The 17,279-nt window shown below is 62.4% G+C and overlaps 1 protein-coding gene across 1 annotated transcript; it reads right to left on the reverse strand.

Moving 5' to 3' along the window:
* Nucleotides 1-14,323: 14,323 nt before the first annotated feature.
* Nucleotides 14,324-16,042, reverse strand: ELOB (elongin B). Its single transcript, XM_084632530.1, has 4 exons — nt 15,808-16,042; nt 14,990-15,124; nt 14,690-14,798; nt 14,324-14,612 (listed from the first exon to the last, which is right to left on the reverse strand). The coding sequence occupies exons 1-4, from the start codon at nt 15,808-15,810 to the stop codon at nt 14,500-14,502; spliced, it is 360 nt and encodes a 119-aa protein (XP_084488656.1). The 5' UTR covers nt 15,811-16,042; the 3' UTR covers nt 14,324-14,499.
* Nucleotides 16,043-17,279: the final 1,237 nt, after the last annotated feature.

A 17,279-nucleotide genomic window follows, 5' to 3' on the forward strand; every position in this document is an offset into this window, starting at 1 on the left:
CTGCTCTAACCACTAGACCCCACTCCCCTCCCGGAGTCGGGGAGAGAACCCAGCCCTCCCCCTCCTCTACCCTGGTAGACCCCACTCCCCTCCTAGAGCTGTAATTTGGTATAATTAGCAACAAAATAATGACTTGTGCAGTGAGCGTTGTAAACGAATGATCACTTATTACTTGACTGATTTAACAGCAAGGGGTTACAACGATCACTGCAGTATTAATTCTCTAATTACAATATTAAAATAAAGATCCTGATTCTGCTTAACTCGTTGCCAATTATCAAACGACCCCTCATGATCTCCAAGGTGGATCCGCTGCTCGTTAGGTGGTGAGGAACGATTTAAGCGCCATTTAACGCCGCAGAGCACAGGCTCTTGATTGAATTACTCATTAGAAAACGGGGATTAATTACTAAATACTGTTATTATTAAGAGACTAATAATTATACAATTCTGACCAATTGTTAATTGTCATTTCTAGCTGCAAAAAGGGTTTTCTGGGCTGCAAATAAATCACTGTGAAATGGCTAATTATTGGAAAGCATAGAGAGCAAATGAGAAGACGCGCAATGTAATTTCCTAGGATATGGCTAATGATTGCAAACGTAATCGCTCGGTTCCTAATTTGACAACCAGCCGCTGGCTCCTTGCAGGGCTGCTGGCGTGGGAGATGGACCGATTAGAGACTAGAGCCTCAACGTCATTTTAGCCGAGGAAACTGTCTCAGGAGGATCGGTGCAGTGAGCAAATTATTTTAGAGTTGGCAAATAAGGCAAGAAATAATTAGTAAGGAATCCCCAGCCCCAACTCCCTTCCCAGAGCTGGGAGAGAACCCAGGAGTCCGGGCTCCCAGCCCCCCTGCTCTAACACACTAGCCCCTTCTTCCCTCCCGGAGCTGGAAGAGAACCCAGGAGTCCGGGCTCCCAGCCCCCCTGCTCTAACACACTAGCCCCTTCTCCCCTCCTGGAGCTGGAAGAGAACCCAGGAGTCCGGTCTCCCAGCCCCCCCTGCTCTAACCCACTAGCCCCTGCTCCCCTCCTGGAGCTGGAAGAGAACCCAGGAGTCCGGGCTCCCAGCCTGGAGCAAAGGAGACCTTCTTACCTGTGCCCCGTATCCAGCTCACAGGTATGGGATTCAAGCGAGGTGCTTCCTGATGTTAGAGGCTGGGGGGACCCCAAAATCCTTGTTTGCTTGGTTGGGAGGAGAGGGGCTCTGAGCCTGTACTCCCCACTTACTGCTGCCCCCCTGCAGAGATTGGGGCATGACTCCCAAGAGGAAGAGGCTGGTGGAGGGACTAAGCAGGATGGGGGACCCCAGAAGGGACTAGAGGCAGGTACTCTGGGGCTCTGCATCCCTGCGCCCCAGACTCGGGCCCCGGACGGATCCCGCCCCCCGCTGTGGTGGAAGCGGGAAGCAGGCGCCATTTTGCTGTTGCATAAACCCCTGTGCGGGTTTGCGACAACTTCCGCTCCTGGGGGGCGCAGCACGCAACAGACAGCCCAGCAACCCCCCCTCCCAACACCCCCCAGTTCCAGAACTGGGGACACTGAGGCACAGAGAAGCAGAGTGGATAGAACCCAGGAGTTCTAGCTCCCAGCCTCCCCGCTCTAACCACTCGACCCCACTCCTCTCCCAGAGCTGGGAATAGAACCCAGGAGTCCGGGCTACCAGCCCCCCCCCCCGTTCTAACCTCTAGACCGCACTCCCCTCCCGAAGTGGGGAATAGAACCCCGGAGTCCTGGCTCCCAGCCCCCCCATCTCTAACCTACTAGACCCCACTCCCTCCCCGAGCCGGGGAGAGAACCCAGGAGTCCTGCATCGCCATAGGGTGAGAAACCCACCTGTGTCTGTGGCGGGGTTGGGGGGCTCAGGGTGGAGGACGGGGGGGCTCCGGTCAGCAACCTGCAGAGGAGAGAGAGCGAGGAGCCGGTGACAGGGCTTTTTATGGTTGACCCGAGGCCCTCCCACTATGCGCCCCTCCCCCGTCCCGCACCAGTCATGTGATCGGCCGCCCTCCCCCGCCCCCCGCCCAACCACAGGAAGTGGGGGGCCGTGGCTCGAAGTGGGGCCTGACAGCGGAAATTCTAGCCCCCTCACCCAGCTCAGTGCATAGCTTCACCCCTGGCCGCGTGGGGTTAATGGACCCAGCCCCACATGGTGGCAGGAAGGGGATCTCGGCCCAGAAAGGGGAACAACCCCCCCACCCACTCCGGCTCCTCCAGACCCGTTAAAGGGCCAGGGGCAAGAGTTGGCTTGGGGAGCTGTGCCGGGGCCCCTCACTACCGACCCGCAGCCCCCTGCTAGCCCAGCCCTGCCCCCGCCCAGCCCTGCCGGTGCCCCTCACTCCTGACCCGCAGCCCCCTACTAGCCCAGCCCTGCCCCTGCCCAGCCCTGCCTGTGCCCCTCACTCCCGACCCGCAGCCCCCTGCTAGCCCAGCCCTGCCCCCGCCCAGCCCTGCCGGTGCCCCTCACTCCCGACCCGCAGCCCCTGCTAGCCCAGCCCTGCCCCCGCCCAGCCCTGCCGGTGCCCCTCACTCCTGACCCGCAGCCCCCTACTAGCCCAGCCCTGCCCCTGCCCAGCCCTGCCTGTGCCCCTCACTCCCGACCCGCAGCCCCCTGCTAGCCCAGCCCTGCCCCCGCCCAGCCCTGCCGGTGCCCCTCACTCCCGACCCGCAGCCCCTGCTAGCCCAGCCCTGCCCCCGCCCAGCCCTGCCGGTGCCCCTCACTCCTGACCCGCAGCCCCCTACTAGCCCAGCCCTGCCCCTGCCCAGCCCTGCCTGTGCCCCTCACTCCCGACCCGCAGCCCCCTGCTAGCCCAGCCCTGCCCCCGCCCAGCCCTGCCGGTGCCCCTCACTCCCGACCCGCAGCCCCTGCTAGCCCAGCCCTGCCCCCGCCCAGCCCTGCCGGTGCCCCTCACTCCCGACCCGCAGCCCCCTGCCAGCCCAGCCCTGACCCCGCCCAGCCCTGCCGGTGCCCCTCACTCCCGACCCGCAGCCCCCTGCTAGCCCAGCCCTGCCCCCGCCCAGCCCTGCCGGTGCCCCTCACTCCCGACCCGCAGCCCCCTGCTAGCCCAGCCCTGCCCCCCACCCAGCTCTGCTGGTGACCCTCACTCCCGACCCGCAGCCCCCTGCCAGCCCAGCTGGGAGTGGGGTCTGGGGGGGTTAAAGCTGTGGAGCTGGGAGCCAGGACTCCTGGGTTCTCTCCCCAGGGGCAGTCAGTGGGGGTCAGGGGATTGAGGGCCAAGTACAGACAGCCAAGTACCCTGAGTCCCCCCCCCCCCCCCGGGCTCCAACTCCTGCCCTGCCCTAGCTCAGGCCCCTGGACTCTGGGTGAGCACAGTGGAGCTGGGGTGGGGGACAGCAGAAAAGCCCCCTCCCCTCTAGCTCCCAGCCCGCCCCCATCCCCATCTATTCCCTCCTGGCTCCCTGCCCCCAAGCTACCGCCAGGCCCTGCCTTCCCCTCCCCCGCAGGCTCGGTTAACGCTGTGACCTTAATTTTAGTGGTTATGGCACATCTGGTGCAAGTGTGAATGGAAAATTCATAACGTTTTGTGGAAGGGCGGGGGCAGGGCTGGGCTAGCGGGGGGCTGCGGGTCGGGAGTGAGGGGCCCGGCAGGGTTGGGGGGCAGGGCTGGGCTAGCGGGGGGCTGCGGGTCGGGAGTGAGGGGCCCGGCAGGGTTGGGGGGCAGGGCTGGGCTAGCAGGGGGCTGCGGGTCGGGAGTGAGGGGCCCGGCAAGGTTGGGGGGCAGGGCTGGGCTAGCAGGGGGCTGCGGGTCGGGAGTGAGGGGCACCGGCAGGGCTGGGCTAGCAGGGGGCTGCGGGTCGGGAGTGAGGGGCACCGGTAGAGCTGGGGTGGGCCAGGGCTGGGCTAGCAGGGGGCTGCGGGTCGGGAGTGAGGGGCACCGGTGGAGCTGGGGGGGGCCAGGGCTGGGCTAGCAGGGGGCTGCGGGTTGGGAGTGAGGGGCCCGGCAGGGTTAGGGGGCAGGGCTGGGCTAGCAGGGGGCTGCGGGTCGGGAGTGAGGGGCACCGGCACAGTGGGGGGGGGTGGAGCCCCACAGGTGTAGGTGGGTGGCTTCCCCTCCCCCCAGGCCCTGCTTCCTCTTTCTGTCTCTGGGGGTGGGAGGTGCCGGGTCGCTGGAGCTGGGGGAACTGAACCGTGGCTGAGGGCAGGGGGTTGGCGGGCCGGGGGGGGGCTTCACTCTGCAGCTGTTCCCCTGCCCCAGAGCTGGCTGCATCTCAATGCTGGGGGGCAGCTTGTGTGAGCTCAGCCCGGAGAGTTGGGGGGGTTAACCCTGGGGCTGGGCCCGGGGATCTGAGGCTCACATGGGACAGGAAGTTGTGTCAGGGGCTTTGGGACAGGAAGTGGCTCCCGCCCTGAAAGTCGGATGGCTTCCTGGAGATAAAGGGCTTTTCAGCAGGTGGAGGAGGGTGGGGTGGATTTGGGGGGCCCCTGGCAGTGAGAGAAACCCAGGCGTCCTGGCTCCCAGCCCTCCCCCACTCTAACCCACCAGACCCCACTCCCTTCCCCGAGCTGGGGAGAGAACCCAGGAGTCCTGAGCCCCAGGATGTGGGCCACGTCCCGCAGGGGCCCCTGCGCAGTGGGACGGGGCTTATGCCCTTATATGGGTACAAGTGGCCCCTGGGGAGAGGAGCCGAGCCGCCCCTCGCCCTGCCCAGTGGAGGCGCCAGGATGTGGCTGAGCTGTGACTTCTGCTATTTTCAGGGCCTCGGTTTGCAGGCGGGGGGACTGCAGGGGACGGGGGGGGGGAGGGAGGGGTTCTGGGGGGGGGAGGATTGGGAGGGGGCTGCGGTGTGGGGGTGTTTGTCCCCCAGTGTCTGGGTTTGGGCACATGGAGCCCTGGGATCCCCCCCTTCAGTGAGCCCCAACCCCAGAGACGCTGGCTGGTGCATGAGGCAGGAAATACACCCAGGCCCAACCTCCCCCCCCCTCCAGTAGGGGGCAACGCTGCCCCCCAACAGGCAACATCCCGACCGTGCTCCCCCAGTTCCAATCACAGCCCCCTCATGAAGGACACAACCACACAACGCTCCCCCCCCCCCCCGCCCCGCTCTGGACTTTTCCATGACGCGGCCGATTCGAAACCGCGCCCAACAGACCCGCCCCCCCACCCCCCTCCCGGCACGGCGCTGCTGCCTGCCCCGAACCACAGAGCAATGCCGAGAAGGCCGGAAACTCAGCCCTGCAAATATAGAAACAGCCCCAGCCCCCCTGCCCGCCCCAGCCCAGCTCGGCTGCTGCCCCTCACTCCCGACCCGCAGCCCGCTGCTCTCTGTGGCGGTGGAGGCCAGGCTCCGACACCTTCGCCAGGTTGCAGCCCCTGGGTCTCAGCCCGAGCGGGAACGGCTCTCCCGGCGTTTTTAGCCCGGCGGCTTGATCCTGAGTGTGTAGGGCCAGGTTCTCAGCTGCGCTGCCCCGGGGTGCGGGGGGTTGCTGTGTGGACGCGCCTGAAAGGTCGGGCTGAACAGGACCCTGTTGCCATGCCTGAGCCACCCCATGTGGGAACAAGTCGTCCCCTGTCCCCCCCCGCATCCTCCCTCCCCAGCTTCTCAATGGAGCAGGGCCCCGTTCGGGACTGGTGTTTTCACCCGGGAATTGAAATTAACGGGGGTGTTCGAATACACCGGGGGTGAGGGCCGAGGGGTGAGACCGTGAGGGCGAAGCGGGGCTTACGGGCACCATCGTAAAAAGTGCAAAATGTCTCCCGGCCATTTGATTAAATTGAACTTGTGTGTTAAAATCATCACGCAAACGAAAACGGGCTCTTCCGGCCTTCTGTGAAGCCCGGCCGCTCCAGCCCTCTTGGGTTCTTGTTGTAATTTTGCACAGCTCTGTTAATGAACTTCTCGAACGCAGTGCGTTCGTCTTCGGTGGCTTCTCGTGTGTCCGGTGCGTCCAGTCCTTCACGAGATCAGGCAGGGGCGGCGAATCCTTTCAGAGCACAAAACGCTATTCAGTGAGGCCGAAGATCGCTCGACCGTAGCTGTTGTGACTGCGAGTAGCGGGAGAACAATTCCGACTTCCTTCATCCCGGGAGACAGAGCACAAAAATTGGGCCAAACCACGAGTGATGATAAAGAAGAAGCTGAAGTCAAATCTTCATTCATTCGTCGTGTGACGTTCCACTCTGTGTTCAAAGTCTCTGTCCTGAGCACACGGCAGCCCCGTGGCTGGTTGCGCCCACTCCACTCACTCAGCTGTCGGTGTTTTATAGGACAGGCATCTGTAAACGCTACGTAGAGGTTGATAGAGTCCAAAAGTTGCTGTGGTAGGTTTGTAAGGATCAACTCCGTGTACTTGACTTTTCCAGCTGGCTTAGCAAACACTTCTTGTCCTCTTCACTTAAGGATTCAGAATAAGTGCCTTCATTGGTCAACTTCCTGACTGAAGTCTTTGCTTCTTCCAGCACGTTTGCAATGGTGCTCTCTCTGATTGACCCAAGGGTAACTTCTACTGCTGGGCAAAGACCTACTCCTGTTGTAGCAGATGCCTGGATGGCATTGTTTAGTGACCCAAGGGGTTGCAACAGAAGATTTACAAGAGAGAGAATGGGGATAGTCTTCTCCGAACGTAGCCGTGGAAGTGATCCACCAGCCTCACTTCTTAGATCCATCCCATCTCGGTAGATACTTTCCAAAGCCAATAATTTGCAGTAATTTTAAGACAACAGCCAAGGATCGCTCGTGAGAAAGCCAGCGGGTTTTCCCAGGCTGGACTAATTTGAACTTCAGTCCCAGTGCATGGTCTATGTTTTCCAAGACGTTCAGTCTTTTTGGACTCCTGCTGAAAAAAAGCGTGTAACAAAGACATTAAATGTATAGCTTTTTAACTGCCTTTTGAAGAGTCTGTATAGCTCATATTAGTGCTAGCTAGAGTAGATGACCTCTGCCGTGCGTATAGGAGAGACTAGGGTTACCCTTTTCTCTGAGCAAAGCTTGTGCTCCACCATGGCTTCCAGAGACGTCTGCAGCTCCATCAAATGCACAAGCAGCCATCTGTTTGGGGGCCCACTGACGAGCATTTAATGCTTCTAAGATGTGGGTTGTCACAGATGCAACTGATGTGTCTTCTGTTAGGGGTCTTATTCCTTCGCCCACTTACTTCCCTGATCCTTCTCGCATGAACAGAGAGCAACAATACCCGAAGTCCAAAGGTGCAAACAATTCAATGTTTATTGGGGTGAACTTCCAGCAAGCATGATTCCAGTTTCCTTCCTTAGTGTCCCCCTTCCCAGCTCTGAGACCACAGAGCTTCACCTGTGTCCCTGTTCCCATTCCCCCCCCTTAGCCAAACACGATTCCAATTTCCCCACCCCCATTCCTTGTTCCCATTTCCCCTCTCCCCACACACACTCCCTGATTGACTGCAGACTATATAGTAAAACTTGAGTTCAGCTTAGCTATACCTTAACCAATCATTTTCCGGAAATGTAACTAACCAATCCTAACATATTGTAACATGATTATGTAAGTAATTGTATCCCACCACCTTAATTAGTTTACACCCAGCAAAATTAATTATACAGCAGACAGGAACAATCACAGAACCAGACAGAGATTATACAGACAAACAACAGCAAAGTGGGAACTATAATGACAAAACAATACAGAAGTGAGGATTTCACATCCCAGCTAGTGATAAATGAGTTCTTGCCAGACAGGATGCTATCAAACTAAGTTTCCTTTTACATCTTCGAGGCACTTCCCTTTCTCTGGAGGCGATGGGCGTTATCAGGACAGGGTTGTATCCTAACAGCCCAATAGCACCTGATTTCAATGTGACTAGTTTGGGATGTGAGGAGGTGACCGGTCGCTTCCCAGCTTATGGCTGCCTCTGCTGCTTAGCCAAAGGCCTTAGCCTGAGCACAGGGCCTCCGACTGTCCCAGTGAGAGAAGGCCCTTACTCCGGCAGACAGTGATTTTCATTCTTTCTTTTATACCTCTAGGACTAGCCAAGTGATAAGAATACACCTAAATTCTTAGAGTCTGGGTCTTTACAGACAGGCCTGAATATCTGTACCCTAACATCTTCTATCATCTGAACATCTAGAAATGCATCGACTGGCCTACCACTGGATGCCCCTTTGCATCGGTGCATTCACCAGCCACATATACACATTTTCCGAATGCCGTGAGAGAGGCCTTCGCTTTTTCAACGGCTGAGTCTTTCGCTGTTACTTCACATGCTTCTAACCAGTCGGCTGAGTTTCTTGCAGGAAGATAGTGAGAGCCTTCGCTGGTCTGGGTAGGAACCAGTGTCCAGCTTCAGGGTGAACACGTGCCAAGGCCCTTAACTTTGGCCTCCAGTTTGCAGCGCGTGGTGTCACTTTCCATTTCAGCAAGAATGATGCGACAGCCATGTTTGTTTGCATGAAGTGTGCTGTGTCTCCAGCATTCTCGACAGCCTCGTTCAGCGTGTCTAAAATTGGCTTTGACAGGGCCTGGCTTAAAGGCTTTCTGCATCTCGATGCAGTCCCGAGGCTTGGGTGTTTTTTGCAGCCTTTTCACGTAGAGTGTCAGCAGTGGCTTTGCTGATGGGTCTGGCAAACCAAGCTCCTCCACATTTACTATATAAATCCATGGGACGCCCACATCTTGAATACTGTGTGGAGTCCTGGTCCCTTCATCTCCAAAACGATCTATCGGAGTTGGAAAAGGTTCAGAGAAGGGCAACAAAAATGATTAGGGGTATAGAACGGCTTCCATGTGAGGAGAGATTAACAAGACTGAGACTTTTCAGCTTGGAAAAGAGACGACTAAGGGGGGATGTGATAGAAGTCTATAAAATCATGACTGGTGTGGAGAAAGTGGATAAGGAAGTATTATTTACTCCTTCCCATAACACAAGAACTGGGGGTCACCCAATGGAATTAACAGGCAGCAGGTTTAAAACAAACAAAAGGCAGTATTTTTTTACACAGCGGACAGTCGACCTGTGGAACTCTTTGCCAGAGGATGTTGTGAAGGCCAAGACTGTAACAGGGTTCAAAAAAGAACTAGATAAATTCATGGAGGACAGGTCCATCAATGGCTATTAGCCAGGATGGGCAGGGAGGGTGTCCCTAGCCTCTGTTTGCCAGGATCTGGGAATGGGAGACAGGGCAAGGATCACTTGATGATTCCCTGTTCTGTTCATTCCCTCTGGGAACCTGGCATTGGCCACTGCTGGCAGATGGGACACTGGGCTAGACCTTTGGTCTGACCCCCCTGTATGGCTGTTTTAATGCTCTTACGTAAAAATTAATTATAATAATAAAAATGTTTAGGACAGAAGCTTCCCCAGATTATGACTTCTTGAAATGGCACCAATGTGAGATAAGGGCCTTGGCAAACGATGCGTTTTAAAAAATCTTGGCTGACTAGGAAACGTAAACGTATAAAAGTTTCCCAGCCACAAATCTCGCATTCTGGAGCAAAGTCGCTAAAGCCTCGTCCCACCGACAAATGTTCCCTTAGCAACCTGCCCCTCCCTCCCCCCCCCCACGGCCCCCGCACGCAGCGGCGGTGCAGACCCAGAGGTGCGTTCGCGGGAGTTCACTTCCCCGCTCTGGCTGCTGTTATTTGTGGGGCACCGCTCCGGCCCCGAGGGCCCCCGCGCCGTCCCCTCTGCCAGTCGGTCTCCTGGGGCCCCACGAGCTCTCGGGGGGGGGGGGGGGAGCCTCGCCGCTCCTGCAGGCTGGGTGGTCTCTGCCACCGAAACTCTGCCCCGCAGCAGGGCTTCGACCGGATGATCCGTGACGGCCGCTCTGCCGGTCGCCTCACCAACCCAAAGACTCTCTCTGGAGCCTCGTCAGCTCTCCCCTTACACCAGGGCGAGGAGCAGGTCACTCGTCGGCAGAGCCCGCGCCGCCCAGCAAAACGCCTGTCCCCACCCTCTCCCTCTCGCTCTCCACGAGGATCTGGCAGCCAAACCCCCTGCCTCGCGAGGGCAGCTCAGTTGGGGGTGACCCGTGCTAAATTCGTAATGAAAAAGGTGCTCAAGCAATTTTTTTGCTTTCATCACTGATGCGCCAGGCCCAGGGGCGCCGGGGCTCGGACCTGCCAGGCCCAGGGGCGCCAGGGCTCTGAGCTGCCGGGCCCAGGGGCGCCGGGCTCTGAGCTGCCAGGCCCAGGGGTGCCGGGGCTCTGAGCTGCCGGGCCCAGGGGCGCCGGGGCTCTGACCTGCCGGGCCCAGGGGCGCCGGGGCTCTGAGCTGCCGGGCCCAGGGGCGCCGGGCTCTGACCTGCCGGGCCCAGGGGCGCCGGGGCTCTGAGCTGCCGGGCCCAGGGGCGCCGGGCTCTGAGCTGCCGGGCCCAGGGGTGCCGGGGCTCTGACCTGCCGGGCCCAGGGGCGCCGGGCTCTGACCTGCCGGGCCCAGGGGCGCCGGGCTCGGACCTGCCGGGCCCAGGGGTGCCGGGGCTCTGAGCTGCCGGGCCCAGGGGCGCCGGGGCTCTGAGCTGCCGGGCCCAGGGGCGCCGGGCTCTGACCTGCCGGGCCCAGGGGCGCCGGGCTCTGAGCTGCCGGGCCCAGGGGTGCCGGGGCTCTGACCTGCCGGGCCCAGGGGCGCCGGGCTCGGACCTGCTGAGCCCACGTGACACATAATCCGCTATAGCCCAAATGTCGGTGAATAAAGTGAATGACACGGTTTGGCTCGTGGCGGCCAAGTAGTCGGGCGCGTCACTCGCAGAACAGCGAGAGCCGCGTGTGGAAAGCAAAGCTCGCCGTGAGCGACTGGCTCTGAGCAGTGGCCAGTTTAGGTTAGGGTGTCCCTCAGTAAATCCAATCCCGCAGCGACGTCGTTCGTTGCCTTTGTAACCCAGCACCTGCCAACCCCGCTCGATACCTAGGCCGTGTGGGGGGCGTTCATGGAAACGCAGTCGGGGCCTGACACGCCGCCCCCCCACCCTCCCCCACATCACCAGCTGTCAGGGGAGAGCTCGTCCAGACCCCGCTAACCTGGCCAACCCACACGCCAACGGTGCCGTGAAAACCAGCGGCTTGTGCGAGGGCGTGAGTCTGTGGGTCGCACTTTTCAGACCTAGTGTGCCTGTTTGAGCACATGCTTTCCAAGCGGGCGGGGGGCTGGGAGATTCATGTTTCGGTTTCCATTCAAATTTCCGACGCCCAAAGCTGGCAACGCTGCGTGTAACTAGTTGACCACTGGGGAGGGGGTGATGGGGCAGTTCGGGGGAGCGGGGACCCCAGTGCCGGGAGGCGGCAGGAGCCAGGGAGGTGGGTAGCCAGAGAACGGAGCTGCCTTTTGCAGAGCGCCTGGAGGTCCCAACTGGACCGGGTGTGGCGGGGGCTTGGCTGGGCTGGCCCCTGGCTTCACCTTCACTCCCCCCTCCATGCGAACCCAGGGCCGGCCAGCACCAGGTGGCTTCTCAGTTGTTCCCCGGTGAGAGGAAATGGGCCGTTCCTATCATGTTGGTATGTGGCCGCTGCCTGCCTCAGTTTCCCTCTGGCCTTTGCGTTGCCCAGAGGGGGCCTGCTGATCCTGACTGGCACCGGTCTGCGTGACCCGGGGCTGGCGGGGCCATGACGGAGCTGGGCATGACCCCCGCTCCCCAAGTGCGCCAAGGGGTCCGGAGAGACAAGCTGGGGGGGGGGGAAGGATTTTCCTGGCCTGCTTCCTGTCGGTGGACGAGACACTCCCTTGGCCGAGGCTGGGGCCATCGTCTAGGGTGCCGAACGGCCGTGTAGACGCCCGGGCTGTCTTGTGCCGCGCTGGAGCACGTCCACTGCAGTATTCAGCCCACGCCCGGCCGGGGGCTTTTATCGCAGCCTCGTCGGCCCCCCCCAGGAGGGTCAGGGGGGTGTCAGGTGCCGGGAAACCAGTGTGTATTGCGTGCATGATTGGGGAAGGGGGGCTGGAAAGACGAGGCCCCCCCATGACTGCTCCAGAGACACCGACAGGCTGGCAACCCTGTAGGCAGAGCTTGGGGGAGGAGGGGAGCTGAAACGGGGCCTGGTGCTTTTTGGGGGGCTGAGCAGTGTTCCCTGGGGACAAGGAGATAGGTCTGAAATGGGGACAGCTAGGCCGGGGGGGGAGGAGGGGAGGCATGGCCCCCCAAGGCCAGCTTGTGGGGTGCTTTTGCCTTAGCTGTCTGGGGCAGTGGCAGATCCGCGCCCCCCCCCCCCGGGAGCTTTGTGCCCAGGCAGGGGAGTGGGTGCAGCCAGATTCGCTGCCTCGCAGAGAGATGGGGGCTGCTGTTTGCCATGTGGCTAAAATACCCCCCTAACCTCCCCCCCTCTCCCCCCCCCACACACCCCAGGCCTGTTCGGGCTTGAGCCAGGGCAGGGGAGGGAGGGCTGAGAACCGGCCGGGATGGGGCGGGGGGTCTTGGAGTCTGAGCTGGGCCCGTCTACACAGCTGCTGGGGGCTGGGGTGTGTGTGTGTGTTCCCCACAGCACGGATGAGGCGGGGCTGGGGTGCTTGAATTCCCCATGTGACCCCCCCCTGCATTAAACCCCCATGTGACCCCTGCATTTCCCCCATGCGACCACCCCTGCATTAACCCCTCTTGGTTGTGCAGGCCCCCCCTTGTAACACACCCATGACCACAGTGCCCTTGTTGTTACCCCACGTGACCTTACTTGACTCCCCCTTGGACCATATCGACCCCCCTTTGGACCATATCCCGCCCCCCGGGGTCTAGGCCCTGGGGGGGGTCACTCCCTGGCTCAGAGCCAGGCAGCTTCCCTTCGATGCGCCCAGCCCTGTCTGCAGATCAGGGTTGGGGGGCTCAGGATCAGGGTTAACAGCAGGGGCTGTGCTATAGGGGAGCTCTGGGGCACCCCGGTTTCAGTGATAGGAATGGGGGACCCTGTGCTATGGGGGAGCTGCGGGGCACCCCAGTAACAGTGATGGGCCTGGGGGCATGTCCCAGACCCCACGACCGGTACTCTGCCCCCCAGCTTTGGAGGAATCCCACCGAGGAGCCCCTCCCTCCGACGTGCCAGACCCCCAGGGGTCCCATTTCCTCCAGGGTCGGCTCTGGGGAGAGCCCCCCGTGTCCTCCAGCAGCCCCCACTTCTCCCTCCGCCCCCAGGTCCTTTGGTCTCGGGCTGGGGGCTCTGCCCGGTTGCCCCGTCCTCTCTGCTTTCCCACCCTGCTGGCTTGGGCCCCGGTCAGTCGGCCCGGGAGCCGGGAGCCAGGTTTGAGCCCTGTTCCTTCGCAGTGTAGACGCAGCTGGACTGCTGCTCCGGGAGCTCAGGCAACACTGCCCCCAAGGCGTCGTCCAGCCAGCCGGGGCGAGAGTGGCCATGTTTTGGGGGGCGCGAGGAAGCCTGGGAGACGGCTGAGTGGGCTCTGACCCCCCCGCTGCAGTGTAGACACAAGTGCTGCAATGCGGTTAACGCAAGTGCTGCAATGTGGACAGACCCTCCTCCCGGCTGCCCGGCAGGCAAACGGCACGCCCCCTGCTGGGGAAACTGAGGCACAGCCAGGCTTCATCGAAATATGACAACACATTCCTTTGAAGTTGAACTGAGGGGGGGGGGGGGGTCTTAGCCAGTGAGCTGAGTCCCTGCCATGACCTCTTCCCCTCACCTGCCAGGGAGTGAAGGGGCAGGGAACCCACCTCCCCCCATGGGTCAGCCAGGTTGGGGCACCCATCCCCCCGAGCTGGGGGAGGCAGGGAGCGATCCCGTGAGCATTTAGGGGGATTGGGGTAGGTTGGTCGCCATGCAAAGCTGGTCCTAACCCGGCCATGTCTCTGGGGCTCCCCAACATTGGAAGGCCCCCTTTGGCCTGAACCCAACCCCAGGGCTGTGTGCGTGCAAAGACCCGACTGCCCCTTTTGGGGAAGCTCCTTCACCCCCAGGACAGAGCCTTCCCTGCCTTGCCCTGGGGCACCCCAATATTAGAGATGGGAATGGGGGGCCCTCTGTTATATGTGAGCCCTGAGGCACCCCAATATCAGAGATGGGAATGGGGGGCCCTGTGTTATGGGGAACCCTGGGCACCCCAATATTAGATGGGAAAGGGGGCCCTGTGACACCCCAATATTAGAGATGGGAATGGGGGGCCCTGTGTTATAGGGGAGCCCTGGGACACCCCAATGTCTGTGGTAGAAGTGGGGGATAACCTGTTGGTAATAAAGAGGAACTTGGGGGGGACAGCACTATAAGAGGGGGTGCTGTGGGGTACTGGGTGGAAGAGATGGGGGGCTGGCACGGTTAGAGAGGTGGGGCACCTTGCTGGTTTTTGAGGTTCAAGGGCGGCAGCCCAGGACCCCCCCAGTAAGACAAAGGTTCGGGGAGCCCCAGAGGATTATGGGGGATCCCCAGAGAACCCCCCTGCCTCAATGTCAGACCCCAGACCTGGGTAACACAAAACCAGCCAAACCTTTATTGTTTCCAAACCGAAGAGAAGGTGGATTTCGGGGGGGCTGGTGGAGGGGGTTTGATCCCAGACAGGGAAGCGAGGGCTGTGTGCTGGGGGGCCGGGGGAGACATCCTGGGGGGGGGTGGGGGTGGGGTCACTGCGCCCGCCCCCCCGATCTCACTGCACGGCCTGTTCGTTCGCGCTGCTGCTGGAGTCTTGGGGTTTCATGACGTCGGGGAGCTCCGGGGGGCTGGAGAAGGGGTCGATGCGGAGAGCCTCGAAGGAGTCATCTGGAGGAGGAGAGAGGGTCAGAGAGGCAGGAGCAACCCCCCAGGCTCCCCACGGCCTCTTCCCCCCAAGCACTCACCCCCGGCTCGGAAAGCCAGGCCCACCGTGGCCGGCGCCTGGGGCCGCGCCGTCTGGCTGGTGAAGCCGCAATCTCCCAGGGTCTTGCTGTCGTCGAGCAGCTGGTCATCCTGGGACAGAGAGAAGGGCGAGAGTGGAGCGGCGCGGCCTGAGACCCAAAGATGCAGCCGCCTCTGGGGCGGGGCAGCTGGGGAACCGCCGCATATAACACGGCACGGGGACGGCCGGCCAAGGGAGCGGGCCCCCCTGCTGGCTCCCCGCAGCACGTGACCCCTGCCCACCCCCCCCCCCCGTCCCGCACCTTGTAGAGCCGCTGCTCCTCGGGGGGCCGCTTGAGGATGCCCTCCACGATGCGCTTCAGCTCGTACACGGTGCTGGACTCCTTGGCGTCGGTGAAGATGGTCGTCTTGTGGCGCCGGATCATCAGGAACACGTCCTGGGGGAGGGAGGGACAGACGGACACAGCGGCTCAGCCCCAGGCCCCGCGCACCAGCCCCGCTTCCCCCCCACCCCCGCCGCGCTCCGGGGCGTGCCTCAGTTTCCCCACCGGCTCAGCGCCAGGCCCCGCGCGGCCTCCCACAGGGCCGTGCCTCAGTTTCCCAACCGGCTCAGCGCCAGGCCCCGCGGGACCCCCCTCCGGCCCAGGGCGTGCCTCAGTTTCCCCACCGGCTCAGCGCCAGGCCCCGCGCGGCCTCCCACAGGGCCGTGCCTCAGTTTCCCAACCGGCTCAGCGCCAGGCCCCGCGGGACCCCCCTCCGGCCCAGGGCGTGCCTCAGTTTCCCCACCGGCTCAGCGCCAGGCCCCGCGCGGCCTCCCACAGGGCCGTGCCTCAGTTTCCCCACCGGCTCAGCGCCAGGCCCCGCGCGGCCTCCCACAGGGCCGTGCCTCAGTTTCCCCACCGGCTCAGCGCCAGGCCCCGCGCGCCGCCCCCCCCGCTCGGTCCGGGCCGTGCCTCAGTTTCCCCACCGGCTCAGCGCGGGGGCGGCTCCTGGGAAGGGCCCCGGCGGGGGGGGCGGGGCCGGGCCGGGCGGGAGGGTCCCGGGGGGGGGCGGGGTCCCGGCGGGGGGGGAGGGGCGGTGCCGGGGGGGGAGGGGGGGTCGGTCTCGCTCTCTCGCTCACCATCCCGGCCGCTCCCCGCTCGCCCAGACGCAGCCGCAGCCCCCGGCTCCGCCACGGTCCCAGCCTGCACCGCGCGACCCGCGACGCACGCCGCGCGACCCCGCGCTGGGCGCCATCTTGGGAGAGGCGGTGCCTCCTCCCGGTCGGGAGGGGCGGGGGGAGGCCGGGTCGGCGGAGCGGCAGGACCAATGGGGAGGGGGGAAAGGGCCTGGCGGGCGGCCATGTTGGGAAGGTCACGTCAGCGTCAGGCCGCCATGGCGCGGAGGGGGACATGTTGAGCAGGCCTTGTGCCAATTCGCCATCTTGGAAAGGTCAAAGTTCAAGGAAGGAAAACCCCCCCACCTACCGACAGCCATTTTGAGAAGGTCCAATGACTTTTTCGGACCCTGAGCTGCCGCCATGTTGGGAAGGTCAAGGGAGTGGAGAGAGCCCGGACACCTGGGTTCTATGTCCCAGCCCTGGTCGCTGCACAGACTCCCTCCCCAGACCGAGATCTGTGAGCCCCCCCGAGCCCCTTCCCCAGCCTTTAGCCAAGACACCCGAGCCGTGCCGGGTGTGACTTTCCCGGTGGTGAACTTCCCCCCGAACAGTGCCGCTGCCTCTGCCACCGTTCCCGCCACCCCTGTCCCCACCCCGACCGGCTGCCCTCGAACGTCCCGGCCCTCACCAAACCCGCCTTGACCCCGTCTCGTGTCCCCCCCCGTTCATATTGCAGCGAGAGACCCCCGAGTTTGCATGCGGCGACTGCCCGCCCTGCGGGCGCGGTGACAGGCGCCCGGGCTGCAGCTCTTGGAGAGAAGACAAAACCGGACCCGTCGGGATAAATCCACACGGCGCACCCCCAGGGGGCGGTGTAACGCCGACAGAGCCCGGGCGTCGGCCGGCGGGATCGAACCGGCGACCTCTGGGGCTCAATGCAGGAGCCTCCACGGCATGAGCTGAGAGCCACGTGGCCCTTCGCTCTCGCTCAGTGGTCTCGGTGCCACTGGCGGGGACAGACCCCCACACCCAGGAGGTGTGTGGGCTACAGCTGCACGTCTGATTTCCCAGCCGGGACCCGGGAGGGAGCGGGGCGTGGGGGCCCGAAGGGGCAGATCCCAGAGCCGGCGGTCATGCTTCTGCTGGCTAATCTGCCCTGGCCCTTTGACAATAAACGTAGCCCAGGCCACAGGCTCCACCCCAAGGCCCCGCCTCTACTCTGCCTCTTCCCACCCCCTCCACAAGGCCCCGCTCCCACCAGCTGCGGCCGGTGGGTGCTGAGCACCCCCCTAGCTTTCCCCATGAGTGCTTGAGCCCTGGAGCACTCCGGGCGTCCGTGCCTATGCCCCAGGCCCGAGTCCCTTCCAAGGGCCGCCTGTGGTGTCCAGCCCCGATCCTCCGTTCCCAGCAGACCCCAGTGCGCCGGGTTCCCCTTAGCCCCCTCCACCCACAGCGCTTGAGTGCCGTGACAGTAAACCAAAAGGAAATTTATT

Source organism: Lepidochelys olivacea, assembly GCF_965140295.1.
Source record: "Lepidochelys olivacea isolate rLepOli2 genome assembly, chromosome: 6".
NCBI classification, from domain to species: Eukaryota; Metazoa; Chordata; order Testudines; family Cheloniidae; genus Lepidochelys; species Lepidochelys olivacea.